Here is a 27,006-nt window from a genome sequence, read left to right on the forward strand (position 1 = left end):
AAAAAACCCACACCATTTTGGTGGAAAAACCAAAGCTTACTTGCAAAAACAGATCCTGACATGTAAGTGTTAATTACAAAATATCAAAACATGAATTCATATTTTTCTTTCTCCTTACTAAATAATTTTCAAACAAGATAAAACTAGTGTTATTGACAGTCTGACAATTTTCAAAAACTGTTTAATGTGATGTAACAGCTATAGGCATAAAAACAAAAGAGGGAACAATTAAAAAAAGGTCTGCAGGCTGGGCACGGTGGCTCATGACCATAATCCCAGCACTCTGAGAGATCAAGGCAGATGGATGACCTGAAGTCAGGAATTCAAGACCAGCCTGGCCAACATGGTGAAAATCCGTCTCTACTAAAGAAACAAAAATTAGCTGGGCATGGTAGTGAGCACCTGTAGTCCCAGCTACTCAGGAGGCTGAGTGAGGTAGGACAATCCCTTGAACCTGGGAGGCAGAGGCTGCAGTGAGCCAAGATCGCACCCCTGTACCCCAGCCTGGGCGACAGAGTGAGACCCTGTCTCAAAAGAAAAAAAGTTATGCAGTATTGCAATACTGTAAAAGTTTAACAATTGCCAGTCTGCATTCAGTATTGATCCACACCTACATGTATATTCAGAAATTCTTTCCACAAAAGGTAAAGGACTGCTTCTATATCATGCAATTCATGAAGGCAACTTTATAAGAAACAGACTTGTTTTTATTTGATTTAAAAAAAATTAAAATGAAATGACAATTTTATTTAACATGTAATATAATAAAAATAAAATGAGTTATCTTAAAACATTTTTTACCTCACTTTCAAGAAAGAAAAGAACCAGCATCCTAATGAGGTTTCCATTCGGGCTGTTTCTTCCCCTCCTCTTTGCTAATGCTTCTTCTGCTTGTGGGTCATGTCTGCTAAATAGCCTGGAAATAAATAACAGGGCATTGCAAAGTTACATGAATATGAACTGTAGTGTTCCCTCACCGCACAAATCATTTCAGTGTTTAACAGCAACAACAACAAAAAATGGGGCGGGGCTGGGGGGGGGCGGTGTGGAGAGAAAAGTGTATCAGAGATCAGGCCAGGTGCAGTGGCTCATGCCTATAACCCCAGAACTTTGGGAGGCCAAGGCAGGTGGATCATGAGGTAAGGAGATCAAGATCACCCTGGCTAACACAGTGAAATCCCGTCTCTACTAAACATACAAAAAATTAGCTGGGCATGGTGGCGGGTGCCTGTAGTTCCAGCTACTCAGCAGGTTGAGGCAGGAGAATGGCATGAACCCGGGAGGCGGAGCTTGCAGAGAGCTGAGATTGCACCACTGCACTCCAGCCTGGGCGACAGAGACTCCGTCTCAAAAAAAAAAAAAAAGAATATCAGAGATCAGATTATTCATCTATTTCAATACAAAAATGTAACTGATGTCATTATAGGTCGGAAAATGGTGGAATCTGAACAATGTCATATAGGTTAAACTAGACATAAAATGTAAAGGGAAACTTTTACTGATGAACAATGTTCAAATATGTGTGAAAATGACAAGCACTGCTATTATCCTGTATGACTGATACTAGAATATGTAATTTTAAACTGGGTTCTATTTTCTTTTTTCTTTTTTTGTTTTTGAGACGGTGTCTCGCTCTGTCACCCAGGCTGGAGTGCAGTGAGTGGCATGATCTTGGCTCACTGCAACCTTTGCCTCCCGGGTTCAAGCAATTCTCCTGCCTCAGCCTTCCAAGTAGCTGAAATTACAGGTGCCCACCACCACGCTGGGCTAACTTTTGTATTTTTAGTAGAGATGAGGTTTCACCACATTGGCCAGGCTGGTCTCAAACTCCTGACCTCAAGTGATATGCCTGCCTTGGCCCTGAGTTCTATTTTCTTAAAACACTGATTTCAGTCATATAATTACAACATATAACCAAATATTTCAGCAATAATTACAAAAATTCACACCTTATTATCTAGAAACATTACCCATGAACCCAACAGTTTTTAGTAAAATGACATTAATGATAAATTAATAAAAATATCATGTAGTAGCAAAACATATGAAATATGGCCCAAAAAAGTGAAATTTTTAATTTGTTTAGATTTATTCTAACAAAACTTAAAAACTGCTAAGTTGGCCGGGCACGGTAGCTCACGCCTGTAATCCTAGCACTTTGGGAGGCCGAGGCAGGCAGATCATGAGGTCAGGAGATCGAGACCATCCTGGCTCACATGGTGAAACCCTGTCTCTACTAAAAATACAAAAAGTTAGCCGGGCGTGGGGGTGGGCACCTTAGTCCCAGCTACTAGGGAGGCTGAGGCAGAAGAATGGCGTGAACTCGGGAGGTGAAGCTTGCAGTGAGCCCCAGTGGTGCCACTGCACTCCAGCCTGGGTGACAGAGTGAGACTCCGTCTCAAAAAAAAAAAAAAATTGCTAAGGTACCTTATTTCTAGGCATTGCTCTAGGTAAAAGGGATATTAGGAGCAAACGACGACAAAATCCCTGTTCTCTTGGAGCTCTCACTTTAGTGAATAAACGGTAGACAAATATATACTGTTGCTGGTTATAAAGAAAAAAAAAGGTATATGTATATAGCATGTACTAGTTTATATGTAAAAGTCAGAGTAGGCCTCTCAAATGAGAGGTAATATAACTGAATAAAACGAGAATAATTTCATGTGATATTATAAGAAACCAATCTCTAGCAGAAAACGATTACAGAGAAGCTGAGTTTTTCTGGGGGGTGAGTGAAGAGGAAGGCATATTAGTGGACTAGAGAACTTATCTTGAAGCTGTATTTGTTTTTATTTCAGGCTCACTAGTTCTTTCCTCTGTTTGGTTAAGTTTGCTGTTGAAGCTTTCTAGTGAGTTTTTCACTTCAGTTACATTCTTTATTTCTAGGATTTATATTTGATTTTTAAAAATTGTTTCTATTCATATTTCTCATTTTGTTTTTCAAATTTGATTTAGTTTTCTATTTGGATTTTTGTGTGTGTGTGTAAATCCTTAAAATTCTTTAAGAGGATTACCCTGAATTGCCTGTCAGACATTTCATAGATTTTCAGTTTTTCCGGATCTGTTGCTGGAGCTCTACTGGTTTTGTTTGGTAGTGTAATATTTCCCTGACCTAAGTTGATGCTTGTGTATTTGAAGAGATAGCTACTGCTTCCACTTTTTGCAGATTTGCTTTGGTAGTACTAGATCTTTACTTCTTAGTTTCAGAACTTGAACCATGGCCTCTTGTTTTTTTCTTGGTCTGGCAAGAACTTATAGTGAATGCTGGAATTTAAACAGTATTCCAGAACCAAATCACTGCACTTCTGTTCTTTCTCAGTCTGGTGAAGACTCTTAGTACTGGAACACTGCGCTGGAACTATATTGCTGGCCTTACATTATTTCCCAACCTGGGAAATACTTAAGTGGGTACTGCAACTGAATCCTGGCCTTTAAGTTGTTTCCAGGCCAAGGAAAGACTTTATACAGTCACCTGGGCTTTGTGGAAAATATATCTAGGGATTTTGATCCTAGTCATAAGCTTTTCACAGTATTAACCAATCATCCAAAAAGTAGTAAGATCTGTCTGAAATCAATATTTTAATACATCATCAAAAATTCCACATTTTAATACTCAAAATTTAAGCAAATTCCTCAGTGCCTCATTTATATGCACTAAATGGAATTATTTAAATTGGTACAACTGGACATGGGGCTCATCCCCATAACTCCAGCACTTTGGGAGGCCAAGGCAGGTGGAAGACTTGAGGTCAGGAGTTCAAGATCAGCCTGACCAACATGGTGAAACCGTATCTCTACTAAAAATACAAAAAATTAGCCTGGCATAGTGGCACACGCCTGTAATTCTAAACACTCCAGAGGCTGAGACAGGAGAATCTCTTGAGCTCAGGAGGTGGAGGTTGCAGTGAGCAGAGATCATGCCATTGCCTTCTAGCCAGGGTGACAGAGTGAGACTTCATCTCAAAAAAACATAAAATAAGCCGAGCGTGGTGGCTCAGGCCTGTAATCCCGGCACTTAGAGAGACTGAGGCGGGTGGATTACTTGAGGTCAGGAGTTTAAGACCAGCCTGGCCAACATGGTGAAACCCCATCTCTACTAGAAAGAACAAAAATTAGCCACGTATGGTGGCAGGCACCTGTAATCTCAGCAACTTGGGAGGCTGAGAGGCACAAGAATCGCTTGAATCTAGGAGGCAGAGATTGGGCCACTGCACTCCAGCCTGAGTGACAGAGCGAGACTCTGTCTCAAAAAATAATAAATAAATAGATTGGTATATTTCAGTTATCAGGGATATTCCTATTGTCCGTTTACCATCCCTCTGAAAGTCACCCATTAAACAGAACCTTCTCTTAAATGAGCCTGAAGGCAGAACATGAAATTACCTAGTCAGAAGAGCAAAAAGAAAAATTTTAAAAAGTCTATGAGAATTATGGGACACGTTCAAGCAAACTAACTTCTGCAAAATTAGCATTCCCAAAGAAGATGAGAGAGAAAAAGGGCCTAGAAAGCATATTAAAAGAGTAAGGCTGAAAATTCTCCAAGTCTGGAGAAAGACAACAGCATCCAGGAACAGAAAGCTCAGATGTCATCAAACAAATTCAACCCAAAGAGGAATTTCCCAGGTCACATCATAATCAAATTAGCAAAAATCAAAGACAAAGAAGAAATATCCAAAGCATCAAAAGAAAAGAATCGTATCATATTCAATGGAGCTCCTATATGGCTTTCAATAGATTTATCAGCAGAAACCTTGAAGGCCAGGATAGACTGGGATGCTATATTCAAAGTTCTGAAGAAAGAAAATCGCTATCCAAGAACACTGTACCTAACAATATCCTTCAAACATGAAAGACAGATAAAGACTTTCTCAGACAAACAGAAGCTGAGGAAATTCATCAACACCAGATCTGCCTTATAAAAAATGCCAAAAGAAGTTCTTCAGTTTGAAAGACATGAATGCTAATGTGTTGGTAGAAGAGCTCAGGCAGGACTGGCTTATCTGTCATAATATAAGAGTCTTGGAAAATGTTTGGGGTCCAGGGTCTAAAACCCCTTGTGGCCTCTGGAACACCAAACTCTGTGCCAAAGTGGGGAAGGCTGCCCTGCCGTACCACAAATATAAGCCCAGGGCATAATACCCCTCGTGGCTTGGATGGAATCCAGGGCTCGGGGCATAAAACCCCTCATGGCCTCTGGAATGTGCGCAGACTTGTCGGTTGCTCTCCCAGGCTCGTAAACATGTTCTCCATTATCTCGAGCAGCAAAGCATATTCTATATGCGTCAAAGAAAATGCTAAACTGTCACAGATACACTTGATGCACCACTACCTATCTATCCTCATGTCCTCACATCCTCACCTGTTTACCCCCACATCCAAACATCCTCGCTACCTGATTCTTTGTTTGATCACCAATAAATAGTGTGGGATCCCAGAGCTCAGGGCCTTCACAACCTCCATACTAGCGTTGGCCCCCTGGACCCACCTTATGCACTCACTCTTAACTTGTCTTTTCTCATTCCTTTGACTCCGCCGGACTTCGTAGCCCCCACGGCCTGGTGTTGGGTCTGATCACCCCAACACTAACGTGTAACAAGAAAACTTCAAGGCATAAAATTCACTGGCAAAAGTAAGAAAACTGAAAAAAATTCAGAGTACTCTTAATACTATAAATGTGGTAAGTAAATGACTTATATCTTAAGTATGAAGACTACAAGAAAAAACTATTAAAAATAACAACCGGGGCCAGGCATGGTGACTTATGCCTGTAATCTCCAAACTTTGGAAGGTGGAGATGGGAGAATCGCTTGAGCTTAGGAGACCGGCTTGGCAACATGGCAAAATCCTGTCTCTACAAAAACAAAAAACAAACAAACAAACAAACAAACAAAAAAAACCCCAAAACAAACAACTGCAACAATTGCTGAGATAAGCAAAATTTTTAAAATGTAAATTGAAACATCAAAAAGTCAAAACGTAAGAGGGGAGCTGTGTTAAAGTGTAAAGTTTATTTATGATATTTTGCAATCAAAGCTAAGTCATTATAAGTTTAAAATAACCTGTATTTTTTTCTGGTTTTTTTTTTTTTTTTTTTTTTTGACAGTGAGGCTCGCTCTATCACCTAGGCTGGAGTGCAGCAGCATGATCTTGGCTCACTGCAACCTCTGCCTCCTAGGTTCAAGCGATTCTCCGGCCTCCCAAGTAGCTGGAATTACAGGCACCTGCCATCACACCTGGCTGATTTTTGTATTTTTAGCAGAGATAGGCTTTCACCATTTTGGCCAGGCTAGTCTTGAACTCCTGACCCCAAGAGATCTGCCTGCCTTGGCCTCCCAAAGTGCTGTGATTACAGGTGTAAGCCACCGTGCCCTACATAAAATAACCTGTTTTAACTACAAGATATTTTTATAAGTCTCAGTGTAATCACAAAGCAATATCTATAATAGATACAACAGAAATAAACAGCACAGAATCAAAACCTACTACTAGATACAGAAAAATCAATGGGATCTACAAAACAACCAGAAAACAGCAACAAAATGGCAATGGTAAACACATGCCCATCAATAATAATCCGGAAGGTAAATGGATTAAATTATCAAATTGAAAGACATATAAAGTGACTGAATGGATTAAAAAAAAATGACACAACTATATTCTGCCATAAGAAACTCACTTCATCTGTAAAGACACAAACAGACTGAAAGTGAAGGTATGGAAAAAGATAATCCATGCACTTAGAAACCAAAAATGTAACAGGAGTGGCTATATTTGTCATCAAATAAAATAGACTTCAGGTCAAGAATGATTAAAAAAAGACAAAGAAGGCCAGAGGGGTGGCACATGCCTGTAATCCCAGCACTTTGGGAGGCCGAGGCGGGCGGGTTACAAGGTCAAGAGATGGAGACCATCCTGGCCAACATGGTGAAACCCCGTCTCTACTAAAAATATAAAAATTAGCCAGGTGTAGTGGCACACGCCTGTAGTCCCAGCTACTCGGGAGGCTGAGGCAGGGGAACTGCTTGAACCCAGGAGGTGGAGGTTGCAGTAAGACAAGATGGCGCCACTGCACTCCGGCCTGGCGACAGAGCAAGACTCTGTCTCAAAAAAAAAAAAAAAGAAAAGAAAAGAAAAGAAAAAAGACAAAGAATACCATTTTGCAATGGTAAAGGGTCAATATGACAATTGTAAATATCTGTATGACAATTGTAACAATTGTAAATATCTGTACACTCAATATTGAACCTCCCAAATACATTTTAAAAATTAAGACATAAGGAGAGAGAGAAACTGCAATACAAGTAGTAGTAGGGGACTTCAACATGCAACTTTCAGCAATGGGAAGATTATCCAGACAGAAAATGAATCAATGATTCCAAAGAAACACTGGAGTTAAGCTGCATTCTAGACCAAATGGACCTAATAGACATTTACAGAACATTCCATCTAACAGTTGCAGAATACTCATTTTTCTAGTAACAAATGAAACATTCTCCAGGACAGGCTACAAGGTCACAGAAGAAGTCAACAGATTTTAAAATATTGAATGCATATTGAGTATCTCTTTTAACCATAATGGAATAAAACTAAAAATCAATTACAGAAGGAATGGAAATTGTTCAAGTTCATGTAAATTAGACAACACGCTCCTGAACAACAAATGGGTTAAAGAAGAAATTTCAGAATTTCATGAGAGAGAAGAAAATAGAAACACAACATACTAAAACCTATCAAGTACAGCCAAAGCAGTTCTAAAGGAGTTTATACCAATAAGTATCTATATCAAAAAACTAGCAAAACTTCAAACAGACGACAATAATGAAACACAGCAAGGAACTAGAAGACTCACAAAAACAAACAAAAAACCAAAATTAGCAGAAGGAAAGAAATTATAATAAAGATCAGAGAATAAATGTAATTAAGACTAAATACAAAAGACAAATGGAACCACAAATGAACAAACCTTTAGCTAAACTAAAAAAAGAAAGAAAGAAAGAAAGAATACCCAAATAAATAAAATCAGAGACAGAAAAAGAGACATCACAATGGTTACAAGAGAAATACAAAGGATCGGTAAAAACTATTATAAACGTCTGTATACCAACAAAATGTAAAACCTAAAAGAAATGAATAAATTCTTGGACACATGCAACCTATCACAAATTAACCATAAAGAAATAGAAAACCTGCTGGGCATGGTGGCTCACACCTTTAATCCCGGCACTCTGGGAGGCCAAGGCAGGTGAATCACCTGAGGTCAGGAGTTCGAGACCAGCCTGGCCAACATGGTGAAACCCCGTATCTACTAAAAATACAAATATTAGCTGGGCATGGTGGCAGGCACCTGTAATCCCAGCTACTCGGGAGGCTGAGGCAGGAGAATCATTTGAACCCAGGAGGCGGAGGTTGCAGTGAGCCGAGACCGTGCCATTGCACTCCAGCCTGGACAACAAGAGCAAAACTCCGTCTCAAAAAAAAAAAAAAAAAAAAAAAGAAAAAGAAAAAAGAAATAGAAAACCTGTTGAACAGACCAATAATGATATTGAAGCAGTAATAAAAATTAATGATATTGAAGCAGTAATAAAAAGTCTCCAAACAAACAAAAAAAGCCCAGTACCTGATGGCTTCACTGCAGAATTCTACCAAGCATTTAAAGAAGAACACCAATTCTACTCAAAGTATTTCAGAAAATTGAAGACAAGGGAATACCTCCAAGCTCATTGTATAAGGTCAGCATCACCCTGATGCCAAAACCAGACAAAGACAAAATAACAACAACAACAACAACAACAACAAAAACTATTAGACAATATCCCCAGTAAACATGCATGTAAAAATTCTCAACAATAACTAGCAAACCAAATTTAACAGCATATTAAAAAGATAATGTACCATAATCAAGCAGGATTTATATCAGGGACACAAAGATAGCTTAACCATATGCATTATCAATAAATGTGATACATCACATCAACAGAATGAAAGACAAAACTTATGACCCTCTCAATAGAGAAAAAGCGTTTGAAAGAAATCAACATCCCTTCATGATAAAAACTCTCAATAAACTAGCAAAGATGAAACACATCTCAAAATAATAAAGTCCATATAAGACAAACCCACAGTTACAATCACATTAAATGGGGAAAAGTTGAAAGTCTTTCCTATAAGAACTCAAGACCAGGACGTCAACTTTCACCACTTTTATACAACATAGTACTAAAAGTCCTAGTCAGAGCAATTAGGCAAGAGAATGAAATAAAAGACATCCAAATTGGAAAGAAAGAAGTCAAGTTATCTTTGTTTGTAGATGGCATAATCTTATATTTACAAAAACAGACTCCGCACAAAAAATTGTTAGAACTAATAAATTATGAAAAGTAGAATACAAAATCGACATAAAAATCCGTAGCATTCTTATACAGCAAAAGTGAACAATCTGAAAAAGAAGTCAAGAAGTCAATCTCATTTCCAACAGCTACCAAAAAAAAAAAAAAAAAAACCCAGCTGGGAATAAATTTAACCAAAGTAAAAGATCTCTACAAACAAAACTATAAAACACAGATGAAAGAAACTGAAGAGGATATTTAAAACAAAAACAACAACAACAACAAAAAAGACATCTCATGCTCTTGGATTGGAAGAATTAAGACTGTTTAAAATGTCCATACTACTCAAATTGATATACAGATTCTATGGAATCCCTGTATCAAAGACATTTTTTATAGAAATTGAAAAAAAAACCCTAAAATTCATATGGCCCCACAAATTACCCACAATAAGCAAAGCAATCTTGAGCAAAAGCTGGAGGCTTTACACCACCTGACTTTAGAATATAATACAAAGTCTTATTACCCCAAATGGCATAATTCTGGCATAAAAACAGACACATATACCAATGCAACAGAACAGATAACCCAGAAATAAGTGCACACAGTTACAGCTAACTGATTTTCGGCAAAGGCACCAAGAACATATCGTGGGGAAAGGACAGCTTCTTCTTCAATAAATAGTAGTGAATTGCCGGGTGTGGTGACACGTACCAGTAATCCCAGCTACTCGGGAGGCTGAGGCAGAAGAATTGCTTGAACCCAGGAGGTGGAGGTTGCAGTGAGCTGAAATTGCGCCACTGCACTCCATACTGGGCGACAGAGTGAGACTCCGTCTTGGGAAAAAAAAAAAAGAGAGAAAGAAAACACTGGGGATTCTTAAGAATATTAGTCTGGGTAGAGTTTTGGGGCAAGACCTCAATAGCATGTGCAACAAAAGGAAAAACAGAAAAATGAGATTATATCAAGCAAAAAAGTTTCTATACAGCAAAGGGATCAATAAAGAGACAACCTGTAGAATAGGTGAAAATATTGGCCAACTATTCATCTGACAAGGGATATAAGGAACTCAAACAACTCCTTAGTAAAAACGAAAACAATCCAATTTACAAATGGGCAAATGATCTGAATAGACATTTCTCAAAGGAAGACATACCAGTGGCCAACTGGTATACAAAAAAGTGCTCTCATCATTTATTACAAAGAAAATGCAAATACAAAATCACAATGAGATATCATCTTACCTCATTTTCAACAGTTATTATAAAAAAGACAAAAGAATAACATGCTGGCCAGGATGCAGAGAAAGGGGAATGCTAGTACACTGTTCGTAGGAAGGTAAACTAGTATAGCAACTGTGGAAAACAGTATGGAGGTTCCTCAAAAAACTAAAAACATCTACCATATGATCAAGCAACTCCACTGCTAAGTATATATCTACAAGAAAAAAAAATCAGCATATCAAAGAGATATCTGCACTGCCATGTTCAGTACAGTACTATTGATAGTAGTGAGACATGGAATCAACCTAAGTGTCCATCAACGTTTGAATGGATAAACAAATGTGGTATTTATACACAATGGAATATTATTTAGCCATAAAAAGGAAATCCTGTCATTTGCAGTGACACAGATGGAACTAGATGACCTTATGTTAAGTGAATTAAGCCAAGCACAGAAGGACAAATATCTCATGTTCTCTCTTATATGTGGGAGTTAAAAAAAGGTTGATCTCCTGGAGGCACAGTACAATGATTGCTACCAGAAGGCGGAATAAAGAGAGGTTAACGGGTCCAAAAATACAGTTAGAAGAAATAAGTTTTAGTGTTTGATAGCACAGTAGGGTGACTATAGTTAACAATAATTTATGGAATATTTCAAAATAGCTATTAATAGAAGATTTGGAAAGTTCCCAGCACAAAGAAATAATACATATTTGAGGTGATGGATATCCTACTTACCTAATTTGACCATTACACATTAGACGCATGTATCAAAATATCACATGTACTCTATAAATGTCTATCAATTTTTAAAGTATAAAAAATTTAGCCAATATTTCAAACATAGAAAAATATAATACAGATATAAAATAAGTACATTCTAATTAAGACTTTTTCTAACTCAAGAGTTACCAGTTTATGGCTTCTACTATACAGAGAACCCATCTCAAGTTTATTTTCTCTCTGAAACTACAGAAACAACAAATTATTTCTAAAAACACAAAGTTCTTTGACAAGTTAAGTGGAGAATAGACTAATTAGAATATAATAATCCTGAAAAAAGAAAGGCTACAGTACCTCCTTGATATCGGTGACAGACAACATCCAAAGATAAATATAAAATCAGCATTATTCTACTAGCCAGAGGTGTCAGAGTCACTAGGAAATTCAATATTATTTTAAGTCATGCCTGAAAACCTTGACTTTCTTCCTCTTCATTTTCATTGCCAGCATGCACAGTAAGTAGCTGGTTTCTTTCTTAACAGAGATTTCTTACACTCAAATAACTTTTCTCACTTTGAAAGGTACAAGTGAGTAGAGAACAATTTTTATTGTAGCACTGAATGCAGATACTGGATAGAGGCCAGGCCTGCTCATTATCAAAGTTAGTCACTGATGCACAGCAGTTGCCTAGTCCATGATTTATATTTGTATTTCAGCATAATACGAAGTTAGCATATATAATAAACTTTTGTAATCACCTGTGAATATTATTCAAAGCTAGTAATTTAAATCCATAAACAAAAAAACAAAACACAAAGCAAAGCAAAAGATATACACATATAACCAAGAATATGTTTATAGTTTAAAAATGAATTAATCAGCTAGGTGCAGTGGCTCATGCCTGTAATCCCAACACTTTGGGAGGCTGAAGTGGGAGGATCACTTGAGGCCAGGAGTTCAAGACCAGCCTGGGCAAGATAGCAAGACCCCATCTCTCAAAAAAAAAATATATATATATGTATACACACACACACACACTTATATTTTAAAATGTTTTACAGAATGAACTAATCTAATTATACAACATATACAGTAAATCACAATAAAAAATGTCCTTCCTAAGTGTTCACATGCATATACTCTCATTAGCTTTATGCTTTACCAAAAAATAAGGTTTAAAAAAAATTAAACTGCAACTATATATATATAAAACTTTCAGAATTACTATGAATTACTGATTAAAATAATCCTCATCATGCCCAGGTGTGGTGGCTCACGTCTGTAATCCCAGTACTCTGAGAGGCTGAGGCAGGCGAATTACCTGAGGTCGGGCGTTCAACACCAGCCTGACCAACATGAAGAAACCCTGTCTCTAATAAAAATACAAAATTAGCTGGGCAGGATGGTGCATGACTGTAATCCCAGCTACTTGGGAGGCTGAGGCAGGACAATCACTTGAACCTGGGAGGCAGAAGTTGTGGTGAGTCGAGATTGTGCCACTGTACTGTAGCCTGGGCAACAAGAGCGAAACTCCATCTCAAAAAAATAAATAAATAATCAATCATCATAATGGAGAAAATGAAAAAACATTAAAACTTGGGAGGCATTTTAAAGGTGATACTGCTTCACATTTAGATTACAAATGTTGAGAAAGTAAGATCAAATCTCAGAATTTTAAAGAAAAAACTAGTGATGAATTATCAATTATGTTAGCTTTTATAAGTTTCATGCACTCCTCCAATCTCCACTCACATCTAGCTGAGAATCATCCTCTCAGATTTCAGAAAAAAGGAGTATATCACAAGGTACAGCATCCTCAAGGGTGTGATTCATAATGTATACATAGGCTATGAGGCTGTTACAGCCCTCAGAGTATGAGATGGACATTTTCAGCACTGTGTTCAGTCACTATTACTCTCTCCTACAAACTCTAAAACAATAACAAAACAACATAGAAAAGTAGAATCTGTTTTCAAAGATAATCAGCTCACTTTTTGTGAAGGAACTCTCCAGCTGCCACAGCAACAGGGCGATGTGCCGAGTACACCAAGTGGTAAACATTTTCACAGTCTTCATTGGAAAGAGCTTCTTCACTTCCACTGAAAAATACAGAAAGTAACATCTGATCTAAAGCAAATGTTTATTTTCAGTTTTACTTTTATTTAAACTTTGTAAAGTTCACTATAAAATTCAAGGCTTAATAATTTTTGTCTCATCTTTTTTCTTACTTTGAAAGTTATGTTTCTCCTTTTAGTATAAAAGACAATAACATAAAATTCAGAAAATAAAGATTCAACAAGAAGAAAATAAAATGCCCACAATTATTCTACTTTTTATTTATTTATTTATTTATTTTGAGACAGGGTCTTGCTGTGTCACCCAGGCTGGAGCGCAACAGCATGATCTTGGTTCACCACAACTTCTGCCTCCCGGGTTCAAGTGATTCTCCTGCCTCAGCCACCCGAGCAGCTGAGATTACAGGCACCCAACACCACGCTCAGCTAATTTTTTGTATTTTTAGTAGAAACGAGGTTTCGTCATGTTGGCCAGACTGTTCTCTAACTCCTGACTTCAGGTAATCCACCTGCTTCATCCTCCCAAAGTGCTGGGGTTACAGGCATGAGCCACTGCGTCTGGCCTTCTTCTACAGCTTAAAATCTTAGAGCCAGGCACGGTGGCTCATGCCTATAATCTCAGCACTTTGGGTGGCTAAGGAGGGTGGATTACCTGAGGTCAGGAGTTAGAGACCAGCCTGGCCAACACAGCAAAACCCCATCTCTACTGAAAATACAAAAATTAGCCAGGCGTGTTGATGTGTGCCTGTAGTCTCAGCTACTTGGGAGGCAGAGGCAGGAGAATCGCTTGAACCTGGGAGGCAGAAGTTGCAGTGAGTCAAGATTGTGCCACTGCACTCTAGCCTGGGCGACACAGCCATCCAGACTCAGTCTCCAAAAAAAAAAAAAAAAAAAAAATTGGGTAGAATAAAAACATACTTCCAAGTAACCTGCAATTACACTGGAAACCACAAAGGTAATTAAAGGTTTCACAGATATTTATTTATTATTGTCTATTAAAATACTACATGTCTAAATTTTTAGGACATACATGAGTACTTAAAGGTGTATTTATTACTTTAGATATAGTTATTAGAAAACAAAAAACAAATGAGCTAAAAGAACCTGGTTCTTTACAAACAGTAAGATGGACAAACCTGACATGACTTATGAAGAAAAAGAGAATACGAATAAAATAGAGGATGAAAAGAATTAAGAAAGAATGAGTCTTGGAAAGTAATAAGAAGATCATGAACTATACAATTATAAAACTGTGATAAAACATTTTTAAAAGTTTGCAAAAATGTCAACAGTAACACAAAAGAAATAACATTTAATTAATTATTTATTATTATTTTTTTTTGAGGCAGTTTCTTTCGCAGAGGCTGAAGTGCAGTGGCCCTATCTCGGCTCACAGCAACCTCCGTCTCCTGGGTTCAAGCGATTCTCCTGCCTCAGCCTCCTGAGTAGCTGGGACTACAGGTGCCTGCCACCACACCCGACTAATTTTCTGTATTTTTAGTAGAGATGGGGTTTCACCATGTTGGCCAGGCTGCTCTCGAACTCCTGACCTCAAGTTATCTGCCCGGCTCAACCTCTTACAGTGTTTGGATTACAAGCATGAGGTACTGCGCTCAGCCAGTAGAATTTAATTTAGATGGTTAATCACGGAAGAAATAGAAATGATAACAGACCTCTTGCACAAAAGAAATTAAAAACTGGCTGGGCAGGGTGGCTCACGCCTGTTAATCCCAGCACTTTGGGAGGCCGAGGAGGTGGATCACTTGAGGTCAGGAGTTCAAGACGGGCCTGGCCAACATAGTGAAGTCCCATCTCTACTAAAAATACAAAAATAAGGCGTGATGCCACGTGCCTGTAACCTCAGCTACCGGGAGGTTGTGGCATAAGAATCACCTGAATCTGGGAGGCAGAGGTTGCAGTGAGCCGAGATTGCGCCAGTGCACTCTAGCCTGGGTGACTTAGTGAGACTCTGTATCCAAGAAAAAAAAGAAAGAAATTGACTGTCACAGTTTTAATAAGATAATTCTCTTATAGTTTCAAGAAATAATTAATCTCTGTCTTAGGACACTTCTTTCAGAAGAGAAAAAAAAAAAAAAGGCAAGAAACTATTGAAAGTATCTTACAGCCCAGCTCAGCGACTCACGCCTGAAATCCCAGCACTTTGGGAGGCTGAGGTGGGTAGATCACTTCAGGTCAGGAGTTCAACATCAACCTGGCCAACATGGCAAAACTCCATCTCTATTAAAATAAAAAAAGTAGCTGAGCGTGGTGGTGCGTGCCTATAATCCCAGCTACTCGGGAGGGTGAGATATGAGAATCTCTTAAACCTGGGAGGTGAAGGTTGCAGTGAACTGAGATCATACCACTGCACTCCAGTCTGGGTGACAGAGTAAGGCTCTGTCTCCAAAAAAAAAAAAAGGTATTTTACAAAGAGAATACAAGACTACAACCTTGATTTTGAAGTTGGAAAAGGACAAGAAAAAAATGTCAAATTTACTCATCAACACGAACGTAAAATCCTAAGATATTAAATATAATACTGCATTTAAATAAAACAAAATATATCATGTTAAAAAAATTTATTCTAGCAATGCAATAGTGTTTACCATTAGACAAGTCTATTAATTTAACTTAGGCACGTAAATGAAACAAAAACCCCAGAAAACTCAGAATGCAAAGGAACTTCTATCATATTAAAATCTATGACAGAAACAAATAATTTTAAATGATTTCCTAGGACAAGAACGGGAATAGCTATCAGTGACACTGTTACAGTGCTGAAGGTGCTGTCTATGCAATTAGACAAGAGAATGAAATAAAAGTTACAAGGTTAGAAAAGGGAGAGACAGGTCAGGCATGGTGGCTCATATCTGTAATCCCAGCACTTTAGGAGGTCCAGGTGGGTGGATCACTTGAGGTCAGGGATTCGAGACCAGCCTGGCCAATATGGTGAAACTCCGTCTCTACTAAAAATATAAAAATTAGCTAGGCTTGGTGGCATGTGCCTGTAATCCCGGCTACTTGGGAGGCTGAGGAAGGACAATCACTTGAACCAAGAGGTGGAGGTTGTAAGCTGAGACCACGCCACCGCATTCTAGACTGCGCAACAGAGCAAGACTCTGTCTCAAAAAAAAAAAAAAAAAAAAGGAAAAGGAAGAGACAAAACTGAACTGAAACTGTTTGCAGGTTATATGATAATTTACATACTAAAATCAACAAAATCAACAAACTACTAGAATGCATTTTGGAACTCAGAACCTAAGAGTTCAAATAGGGTCCACATACTAGACCAACACAAAAATTAAAGGTTCTCTTCCTCAGCAATAACCAAGCAGAAAATACTAAATACTATTCTAACAAAAATAGCATAAGGTATTTCAGAATTAACTTACTAAATAATGCACAACCTCTATGAGAAAATTAAACCCATTAAGACCTAATGATATTTAAAGAAAGAAATCCAGCTGGGCATGGAGGTATATGCCTGCCATCCCAGCTACTTGTGAGGCTAAGAAAAGAGGATCACCTCAGTTCAGGAGTTTGCAGTTTTAATGTGCCATGATCACATCTGTTAATATACTCCAGCACGAGCAATACAGTAAGAATTCTTCTCTTTAAAAAAGAGGAGAATTCCAGCATGTTCATGCATAAGTGATATAACATAACAAAGTACTTTAAATTCTCCTAAATTTATCATAAAAGTTAATGGAGTTCCAATATTCAAAATCCCAGGCAGGGTTTTTGAGGCACTTGACAAGTATATTTTTAAAATTCATATCAAACAAAAAGCAGCCATAAGAAGGTAAGTAGATTTTGAAAAAAAAGACAAAGAGGAGAAAACGACCCCATATTTAGAACATGTATTATAAAGCCACAATAATAAAGAGCACAGTGTTAGAGCCAAAATGTAAAAGGATTTCAAACAACAGTAGATCCCCGCATAGATATTTAGTTCGTGATAGATGTACCATCACAAAATAGGAAGAGGAGGATTTGTTATGTACGACTTTGCTAGGATATATTCTCTCACATAGATTCTATCTAGTTTTTAGTCAAACCCGTAGAAATACAGCTATAACATTTCTATTTTGAAATCTCTATCATATTAGTGAGACAATTTAATTGCTTTATTTTTTTCTTCTATATAATTCCAAAAAAAAGCCTATTTGGGAAACTGTCCCTTTGAGGGTTCTTCCTTTTGCAGCCTTCTTTCTCTCTGAGTCATTCATTCATTCTTTCATTCATTTATTTTTGATACAGGGTCCTGCTATATCATCTATGCTGGAATGCAGTGGCTCCATCACGACTCACTGCAGCTTTGACCTCCTGGGCTCAAGCTACCCTCCCACCTTAGCCTCCTAAGTAGCTAGGACAACAGGCATGTGCCACCATGCCAGTTAATTTTTTTTTATTATTTGTAGAGACAGGGTCTCCTCTATGTTGCCCAGGCTGTTCTTGAACCTCTGGGCTCAAGTGATCCTCCCACCTCAGCCTCCCAAAATGCTGGGATTATAGGTAGGAGCCAACATACTGGGCCTGCTTTGTTTTAAACAGAAAGGTAAGTTACATCATTGATATTTTCTCTAGGTAATTTTTATGTGGAAGAAGTAAACAATAGTTAAAATAAAAAACAAAAACAGAAAAAAACAGAAAACACTGTTTTAAATCTAATCTTAAAACGTAGAAGTAGAACCTAAAATGATAAATACATACATAAGGACTATACATAGATAGGACATTAAAAATCCTGGGGAAAAAGCATTAAAATATCAATAAAGTTAAAACAGTAATAGATATTACTTACTGAAGTATCAGAGTAACCAATCGAATAGCTTCCACAGCAACATCATACTCTTTATCAAGTGTCATTGACACAATGCGATCCTGAAAAAAAAAGTTGTAAAACAAACCAACTATGAACAGAAAATAAGCTGGGACAGACCTAATATAATGTATTCTGGGATATATATGCAATACTAATGATCGGTTAAAGAAAAAGCTTTACTCTTGAAACTGCAGTATCATAGTCCTACTCACACAAAGGGGATATTAGTATAAATGTTTGTAATTTAAAACCTTTCTCAACAATTGCTATTCCCTAAACCCTGTATCAGGTAAGCCTTAACTTACAAAATTACTATCTTTATAAAAAGCTGTAAAGAAAATTAAGCAGGTGAACCTTCTTCCAAAGGTAATAAATAAGAACTCATGGTAATATCTTTTGTAAAGCAGAGATTCACTTATCTATTTCATATGAGTTTATTTAAAGAACATGTAGTAAAAGCAGGGGTCCCCAAGCCTGGTCTGTAGCCTGTTAGGAACTGGGCCACGCAGCAAGGGGTGAGTGGCAGGTGAGCAAGTGAGCCAGCGAAGTTGTTTCATCTGTATTTACAGCTATTCTTCATCACTCCCACTACCGCCTGAACTCCATCTCTTGTCACATCAGCAGTGGCATTAGATTTTCAATAGGAACAACAGGAACATGAACCCTATTGTGAACTGTGCATGCAAGGGATCTGCGTTGTGTGCTCCTTATGAGAATCTAATGCCTGATGATCTGTTACTGTCTCCCATTACCCCTAGATGGGACCATCTAGTTGCAGGAAAACAAGTTCAGGGCTGCAATGATTGTGCAAACATATACATTGTGGTGAGTTGTATAACTGTTTCATTACATATTACAATGTAATAACAGAAATACAGTGCCCAATAAATGTAATACACTTGAATCATCCTGAAACCATCCCCTCAACCCCCACCTCGGTCCATGGAAAAAACTGTCTTCCATGAAACTGGTCCCTGGTGCCAAAAAGGCTGGGGACTGCTGTAATAAAGAATATGAACTAAACACTTATATGATAATATAATTTGCTAAACTAGCTGTAACTAGCATTTGTAAAGAGAAAAATTAAATAAGCTTATCATTCTTGATGCTTACCTTGAATCGGTTAGTGAATAGTTCCAATTTGGGGAATAATTCTCTATTGGTATACAGACTCTGTAGAGCTTTCAAACACTTCAGCCTGACTTCCCCTTGCTTCAGAAATACAAATAAAAGCACAACATAAGGAATCAATTCCACACCACAGTTTTCAAGTCTATATGAGGACTAAAATTTAGCTTAACCATTCAACTAACTGCATATTGTAACTCAACACAGGATGAGACTGAAGAATTGTATAGTGTGTTTTGCCCTTATATGTAAAAAAAAAAAAAAAAAAAAAAAAAAAAAAAAAAGCACTGAAAACACTTTAGTTACTTGAGAGTAAGTTATGCCTATTTCAAGTATTTATCAACTCTGACTCAACATGTAGTATATCCCACATCATCCAGAGGCACAGAGAGAGAATTTTAAACCTATAATTAGGGAAAAGTATGTTTATTTGCCCTTTATGTAATTATTGAATAATCCCATGGAAAAACCTGATTTTTATACTAAAAGGTCATCATTTATTCATGCAACAAATATTTACTGGATTCATTTTATATTCCAGGGACAGCAGTCAGGAAAACAGAAATAACACAATGTTTAAAACAGAGGCAAAATGACACAGTGAAGAGTCCTAGGAGTGCTATTTATTGGTGGAATGTCTTTAATAAAGTCATTAACTTGGAGTACACGATGATGGTGACCAAAATGCATTCAGGATCACCTAGAAATCTAGACAAGTCTCTCAAAAGATTTAAAGGGGATTAGTTTCTATCCTCTAAAAGAAGCTATGTGCTGTAACAGTAGGAGTCCAAGTTCTGGAATCAGACACAACTAAATTTTAGTTCCAATTTATATAATTTATTAGCTACATGTAAGATAAGTACATTAAGTATATTATTAATCACTCTGATACTCAGGTTTCTCATTTATAAAATTATTGTAGGGATTAAGTGCAGAGATATGCTGGCAGAAGTTTTACCAACCAGCTCTGAGGAACAGGATTCTGAATTGTTCTATTTGCAAATTTATTTAATGTAAATAGTGCCTTCATAGCCAATATTATCAATGAGATGTCAATGAACTCATTTATGAAAAGAGATGCATAATCACTCTTTCATAAGCTGATTCAAGCCTACACTAGCATACCATGAGATGTGCTATGTGATGATGTAATACTTGTTGGTAAGTTACTAGCACATAAGGGAAAGCTGAAGTGCCTGTGGCAGGTGCTGCTGATGCCCTGTCCAGGTCCCCTTTACTGGGCTAATTCTTCAGCGTCTGCCTGTGTTAACTGCTAATGGTTCAATATCTCTATCTTTCTCTGGAGAATGGATCACGGTTTACTAGAACTACCCAGCGCATAGATCCGTAGGAGGTTATGCTCCATCTTTCCTCTCCCAACCACTCCCCTTCTCTTGCCCAGGTTGAGGCCCATAGCCAGTAAAGAAAGATATAAGTGTAAAACAGCCCAGCCTCCTTGCTTCTGGACAGGATATCTTCTAAGGTACAATTTACTCTCCAAACCTCCCTGTGAGATCAAGCTGAGATTAGACTTCTCCTGAAACCACATTTTCATTAGTCTGTTTCCTGCTTTGTCATATTTTCCTCACTTTTTTATAGGTTCCTGTTGTTTTTGTTTGTTTGTTTGTTTTTTGAGGCAGAGTCTTGCTCTGTCACCCAGGCTGGAGTACAGTGGTGCAATCTCGGCTCACTGCAACCTCTGCCTCCTGGGTTCAAGTGATTCTCTTGTCTCAGCCTCCCGAGTAGCTGAAATTACAGGTGCCCACCACGTCTGGCTAAGTTTTCTATTTTCAGCAGAGACAGGGTTTTGCCATGCTGGTCTTGAACTCCTGACCTCAGGTGATCTGTCTGTCTCTGCCTCCCAAAATGCTGAGATTACAGGTGTGAGCCATCATGCCCAGCCAATAGGTTACTCTTAAGAGTACAAACCTCGAAATATCATGAGCACAAAAGTCCCCAACTCAGGCTTGGCATCCAGGGAATGTGACCTATGATAGTTGGAACCAAGAGTGGTCCTGGGAATCAAGACTTCAATAATGGGATTCTGGGATTGGATTATTGAAGGCTGGATTGCTATTAGGTAAGACCCAATGGTAGTAGATGAAGTACTGATAGTTCCTGATGTAGGATAGCAGTTTGTTAGGATTTTCACTTTTACTTGAAAGGGGATGTGCATTAACTTGTGCAACATTTCTACACTGGAGGGAGCAGGGCAAACAGTAACTGCAAAAACTGTGAAATTGCGTGGCTATTGCTGAGTGTCACTGAAAGGTTAAAGAGAAAATCACAGTGCCAGGCTGCTTCATCACCAGTTCAAAGCCAAGTATTGCCTCTTTGGAAACATTTATCTCCTTTAGATAGAGAATTAATGCTACTAAAGACCAAGCCTAGCATTAAATTGTAAGTGTGACAGAATTTAAGAACTCTGAATCCCAGGCAAGCCTCTTATGTCTAAATAAGAGTTATGATATGAAAAAAGTAAAGTCTAAAGGATATCTGGGTAGATGCAGTGAGAATCTTGAACTCCCCATTTCCTCTGAATTTGTAGGCCTGAAAATACGGCTCATGCCCACTTGTTAGAGGACAATATGTTTCCTCCTTACTCCATCCTTTGCTGAAAGACTACATGGAAGCCTCAAGTAAGGCAGGTGCCTATAGGACAATGCTAGTAGCCCTTGTCTTGATATAATACACAGACCTTCCTCCTGGTCATCAGACTAAGGACAAATCTCAGCACAGACCAAATGGAGAATTTGGCTCCCAGCAGCAATGGAGATATGAAGATCCCAGAAAAGCAGAGATAACATAGCTTCTCCTGACCATCACAGTCAAGGGGGGTGGGAACATATTAATTGTAATAGGCAATAATTAAAGGGCAGCCCATAGGGATCTATGGAACTGGCTCACCGAATATGGTATTCCAGGAGGCAAGATAGGTGGAAAGCAAACAAAAGTATTATGTAACATATATAATGAAAGGATCAACAATGGATGAGCAAAAGGCTGATGACGGCTGTTCCTCTGTAAAGTCACCACAGGAACTTCTTAACAATTAAATAAGGTAGTATCCATGAAAATACTTCAGAAAACTGTAAAATAACTTAAAATGGGAATGAAAATTCCAGTTGCTTTTATGGTAACTGCTCTACTTTGGGGCTCTAATATACTCTAATAGTATTTCTATTACAGTACCTAAATGCCACACCCGGCCAAATTCCAGTAACTTATCACTCCTACCTATGGTTATTCTCAGGATTACTTATTTAGGATTACTTATATGAGGGATTCCTTTTAAAGTCAGAAGGGAGAATTAGATTTTTAGATCAAATACTCTAAAATCCAACAAATCTATTCAAGTCTGATAAAGCACTCTACTATGATATGGTCCTAGAAAATTAAAAAAAAAAAAAAAAAGCCTGGTTTTTATATATTAAGAAAAAAAGAATTCTCCTTTGATTCTGAATTAGAAAAAGAATATAACGATTTTCTTTCTCCGAAAACTTGATATATACCAGGTTGTCAAACTTGGTTCAAGGCAATATTGTAACTAAATAAGATAGGGTCTTCACCTGTGGGCAAATGCTTCAAGTTTCATCAGAATCATCAAGTAAATAGTTATTCAGCTGCATCATCATAAAATTTCCATATGATTACAACTCCTGAAAAATCAACTGCTGTCAATTTGATTCCTAGCATTTTAGTACTGAGACAAGCATAACTTCCATCAAAGTTAGAACAGAGTAACTTACCCTGTCATGAAGAGTCCAGCCAACATATTTTAGGTAACTGTCATTTAGGAAGGCATCACTATACATTTTCATCCACACTCCAATTTCTTCAATACAAATGGCTCTAATTTCAGCTATAGCATCACTAGAGAGGGAGAGAGAGAGAGAGAAATAAGACAATCTCGAATTAATATACAAAGCTAGAATGCATTCATACTCACTTTCCATAAGCAATAAATATTTCTAATGCTGTTTGTATATATTTGCAATCTGAATGGCCTCCAACTTAAGTATCTTCTGTTTTTCATGTTTTCTATAAAATAAACACTACTAATACCAAACTGGGGAAAAAAGCTTCTATGAAACTATTTTGGCCCAATTACTGTTTTCACTGGGCTAGACAATGACATTTGGAGCTTTCTGAGAGCCTCACAACTATTAGAGCCAAGAAACATGTTAAACTTTCTAAGAAAATCAGAGTAAAAACATCCAAGTACAGAATAATGTTTCTCAAAAGAACTGTTAATCTTTTTTTTAAAAAAAATATTATTAAATGGAGTCTCGCTCTGTTGCCCAGGCTGGAGTGCAGTGACATGATTTTGGCTCACTGCAACTTCTGCCTCCCAGGTTGAAGTGATTCTCCTGCCTCAGCCTCCCAAGTAGCTGGGACTACAGGTGCAAGCCACCCCACCTGGGTAATTTTTGTAGTTTTAGTAGAGATGGGGTTTCATCATATTGACCAGGGTGGTCTCGAACTCCTGACCTCAAGTGATCCACCCACCTTGGTCTCCCAAAGTGCTGGAATTACAGGCATGAGCCACTGCGACCAGCCAGAATCGGGAATCTTTATAAGTTAGCACACATGTAATGAATTAAAAGAAAAAGCCCACTTTATTAAAGGCACAGGTCTTTCATCTGTAGTAATTTATTTTTTAGGCTGAGACACAGGGAAGAATAATCCACCTCTAGTCACAATGGTAACCATCTTGGTGGCAATACTGTGAAGTTATGGCAGAACAACCCCGAAAGTCAGAATTCTGGCTCACTGCCTAGATGGCTTTTCACCTCACTATAAGTAGGCATCCAATATAACCCTCCTGGGATGACTTTCTTACTCTAATATCTGTGAATTGTAAACAAATACAATGTTAACATTTTTATAATCTTTCATCACAACGTTATTTGCCTTAGCTTTAAGAAAATAGTAAGTATAATATCATAAATCCTAATTTTCTTTTGTAGATCAACCATCAAAGTTTCTGATTTACCATTCACAAATGTTAAAATTTTAAGTAATTTTTAATTATCCAATTTACAAAAGTCAATAATCTATCATTTTAGCTAAAATTTTAATGATAATTAAGGCACTTTTCTTAGTTTCTCTTTGGTGATAAAATTCCTTGCTCTAAGTCTCAGTTCTCTCTCGGCTCCTGTCATTGCTTGAGGATAAAAATGGGGAAAACATTCTCTCCCCAAGCCATACTGCCAATTACAACCTTTAGTTTTCCTACATTTTTTGATAGTATCTCTTTCTCATGGAGAGGTTGTATAACATAGTAGCTAAAAGTACAGGCTCTGGAGAAAAACATCCTGAGTTCAAATCCTGGTTCTGCTATTTACTAGCTGTGTGACCTTGGGCAATTCCCTTTTTCTTAGGTTTCCTCATCTCTAAAATAGTTGTAATAGTACCACCTAGCTCACAGTTACTACGAAAATAAAATCACTTAATACAAATAAAAGATTTAGAATTGTACTTGGCATCCATTAATCCTTCCATTAAATGTTGGCTATTATAATCTTTCACTTTAGTTTCATCAATCTAGACATTTATAATGAATATAGTGTAAAAAGCAGCTCTACTGGCCAGGCACAGTGGCTCACGCCTGTAATCCCAGCACTTTGGGAGGCTGAGGTGGGCGGGTCACGAGATCGAGACCATCCTGGCTAATATGGTGAAACTCTGTTTCTACTAAAAATACAAAAAATTAGCTGGCATGGTGGTGCGCCCCTGTAGTCCCAGCTACTTGGGAGGCTGAGGCAGGAGAATCATTTGAATCCCGGGAGGCGGAGGCTGCAGTGAGCTGAGATCATGCCACTGCACTCCAGCCTGGGTGACAGAGCGAGATTCTGTCTCCAAAAAAAAAAAAAAAAAAAAAAAAAAAAAAGCAGCTCTACTATAAACTGTGAGGTGTTCCTAGACCTACATAATATTGAACACGTGTGGGACAAGAATATTTCTTTTTTCAGACAAAAAATTTCAGACATAAAACAAGGCACAGAGAACAATATAATGAATAACTGCATATCCACTGCTCAGCTAAGAAATGTAATACAGTTAAAAATTCCTATATACCTCTGATACATCTCCCTTCCCAAGAGTAAATGACCGCCCTTGATTCAGTGAATATCAATTCTATCTCTGTTTAATGTCATATGTATTGTTTTACATAAATATTATCCTGTAGGCATCCTTCTCCAACTTGCTTTTTTCACAAATCATATTCTGCAATTTATGCATACTGGTTTATAAAGCTCTGATGTTTTAATTTTAGCCAATGTCCACTCTTTCTTTCTATAAACATATTATAAATTATATATTATCTTACTAATAGAAATTTAAGTTGTTTCCAAGGTTTTGCTTTTACTAACAATGATTCCGTGAATATTCTTGTATGCTTCTCCCTGTGAAGGGAGTTTCCCTAGAGCAGTGTTTTTAAAATACTGCATTGGGACCCATTAGCACATTATAAAATTGATTCAGTGAGTGGCAACAAACACATAAAAGTATATGGGACAGAAAATACCAAAATGCTCCACATGTAGTAGGCAAGTAAGTATTCTTTCTTGAAGCTACTGTGTACCTAATGTAGGACATAGTCAACATCTGTGAGACACTGTTTTGATACCTACAAGTGAAATTACTGGGTGAGAAGCAATGCACATCTTCAACTTTATTAGATATTTAAAAATGTCTAAATCAGTGTTTCATATCCTTGCCTGACACTTGGTATTATCCTACTATTTAAAAATTTCCATCTCTGAGCTACAGCTTTGTACACTTTGTTTTCTATTGGGATGTCCAAACAAAAACAAGTTAACAGTAGCAAAAATAAAACTCCCCTCAAAAATCAAAACAACTATAAAATATATCTATAAAACACCCAAATCATATCAGTTTAGCTCTTTCAGTCCTACCAAGTAGTATTTCCTCCAAGGATCCATTACATTTTTCCTCTGCTATACTACCCTTGTAAAAGTCAATTCTATAAAAACCAGGCTAAGTCTTATTACACAATTTCATGGAAGCAGGATGAGGACAAAATCAATAGGCACAGCATGCTGATTAAAACTTAGTGACTATCGAGTATGGTAACTGCACATACACACAGTGAAATCATTCTTCCATCTAACTTTTCCATCTAACTCTTAGAGTTAGGTTAATTCTTAGAATTACCACTAATACGGAGATTATGAATGACTGTTTGCAACAGGCTAGAGAACATCAAGTCTTATCTTTACATCTTCAGCAGGGAAATCCTGTTCAAAACATTTTTCACACCCATCTCTACATCTATGCCTAATTTCTAATGTCTTTGTTGTTTCACCGACTAGACTACTGAACAGCTTATGTTCTCAGAACACAGGTTCTCTATATGCAATGCCGAATTTTTTCTTTTAAATTTCTGCTAAAAAAAAAAAAAAAAAAAAGCAGGTTACAAGTGCAGAACGTGCAGGTTTGTTACACAGGTACACATGTGCCATGGTGGTTTGCTGCACCTACTGACCCATCTTCTAAGTTCCCTCCCCTCACCCCCAACTCCCAACAGGCCCTGGTGTGTGCTGTTCCCCTGAGTGTGTCCATGTGTTCTCAATGTTCAGCTCCCACTTAAGAGTGAAAACATATGGTGTTTGGTTTTCTGTTCCTGTGTTAGTTTGCTGAGGATAATGGCTTCTAGCTTCATCCATGTCCTTGGAAAG

General features: G+C 37.7%; 1 protein-coding gene across 6 annotated transcripts in view; it reads right to left on the bottom strand.

Moving 5' to 3' along the window:
* Positions 1-27,006, bottom strand: part of STAG1 (stromal antigen 1) — a 398,006-nt gene that overhangs the window by 113,032 nt on the left and 257,968 nt on the right. For all 6 annotated transcript variants that reach the window (XM_050779584.1, XM_050779585.1, XM_050779588.1 and 3 more), the window contains 5 exons: positions 23,050-23,173; positions 19,286-19,384; positions 18,152-18,231; positions 13,264-13,371; positions 802-916 (listed from right to left, as the gene is read on the bottom strand). In XM_050779584.1, the coding sequence (XP_050635541.1) occupies positions 802-916; positions 13,264-13,371; positions 18,152-18,231; positions 19,286-19,384; positions 23,050-23,173 (526 nt within the window). The remainder of the gene's footprint in view (positions 1-801; positions 917-13,263; positions 13,372-18,151; positions 18,232-19,285; positions 19,385-23,049; positions 23,174-27,006) is intronic.

Source organism: Macaca thibetana, chromosome 2 (assembly GCF_024542745.1).
Source record: "Macaca thibetana thibetana isolate TM-01 chromosome 2, ASM2454274v1, whole genome shotgun sequence".
NCBI classification, from domain to species: domain Eukaryota; kingdom Metazoa; phylum Chordata; class Mammalia; order Primates; family Cercopithecidae; genus Macaca; species Macaca thibetana.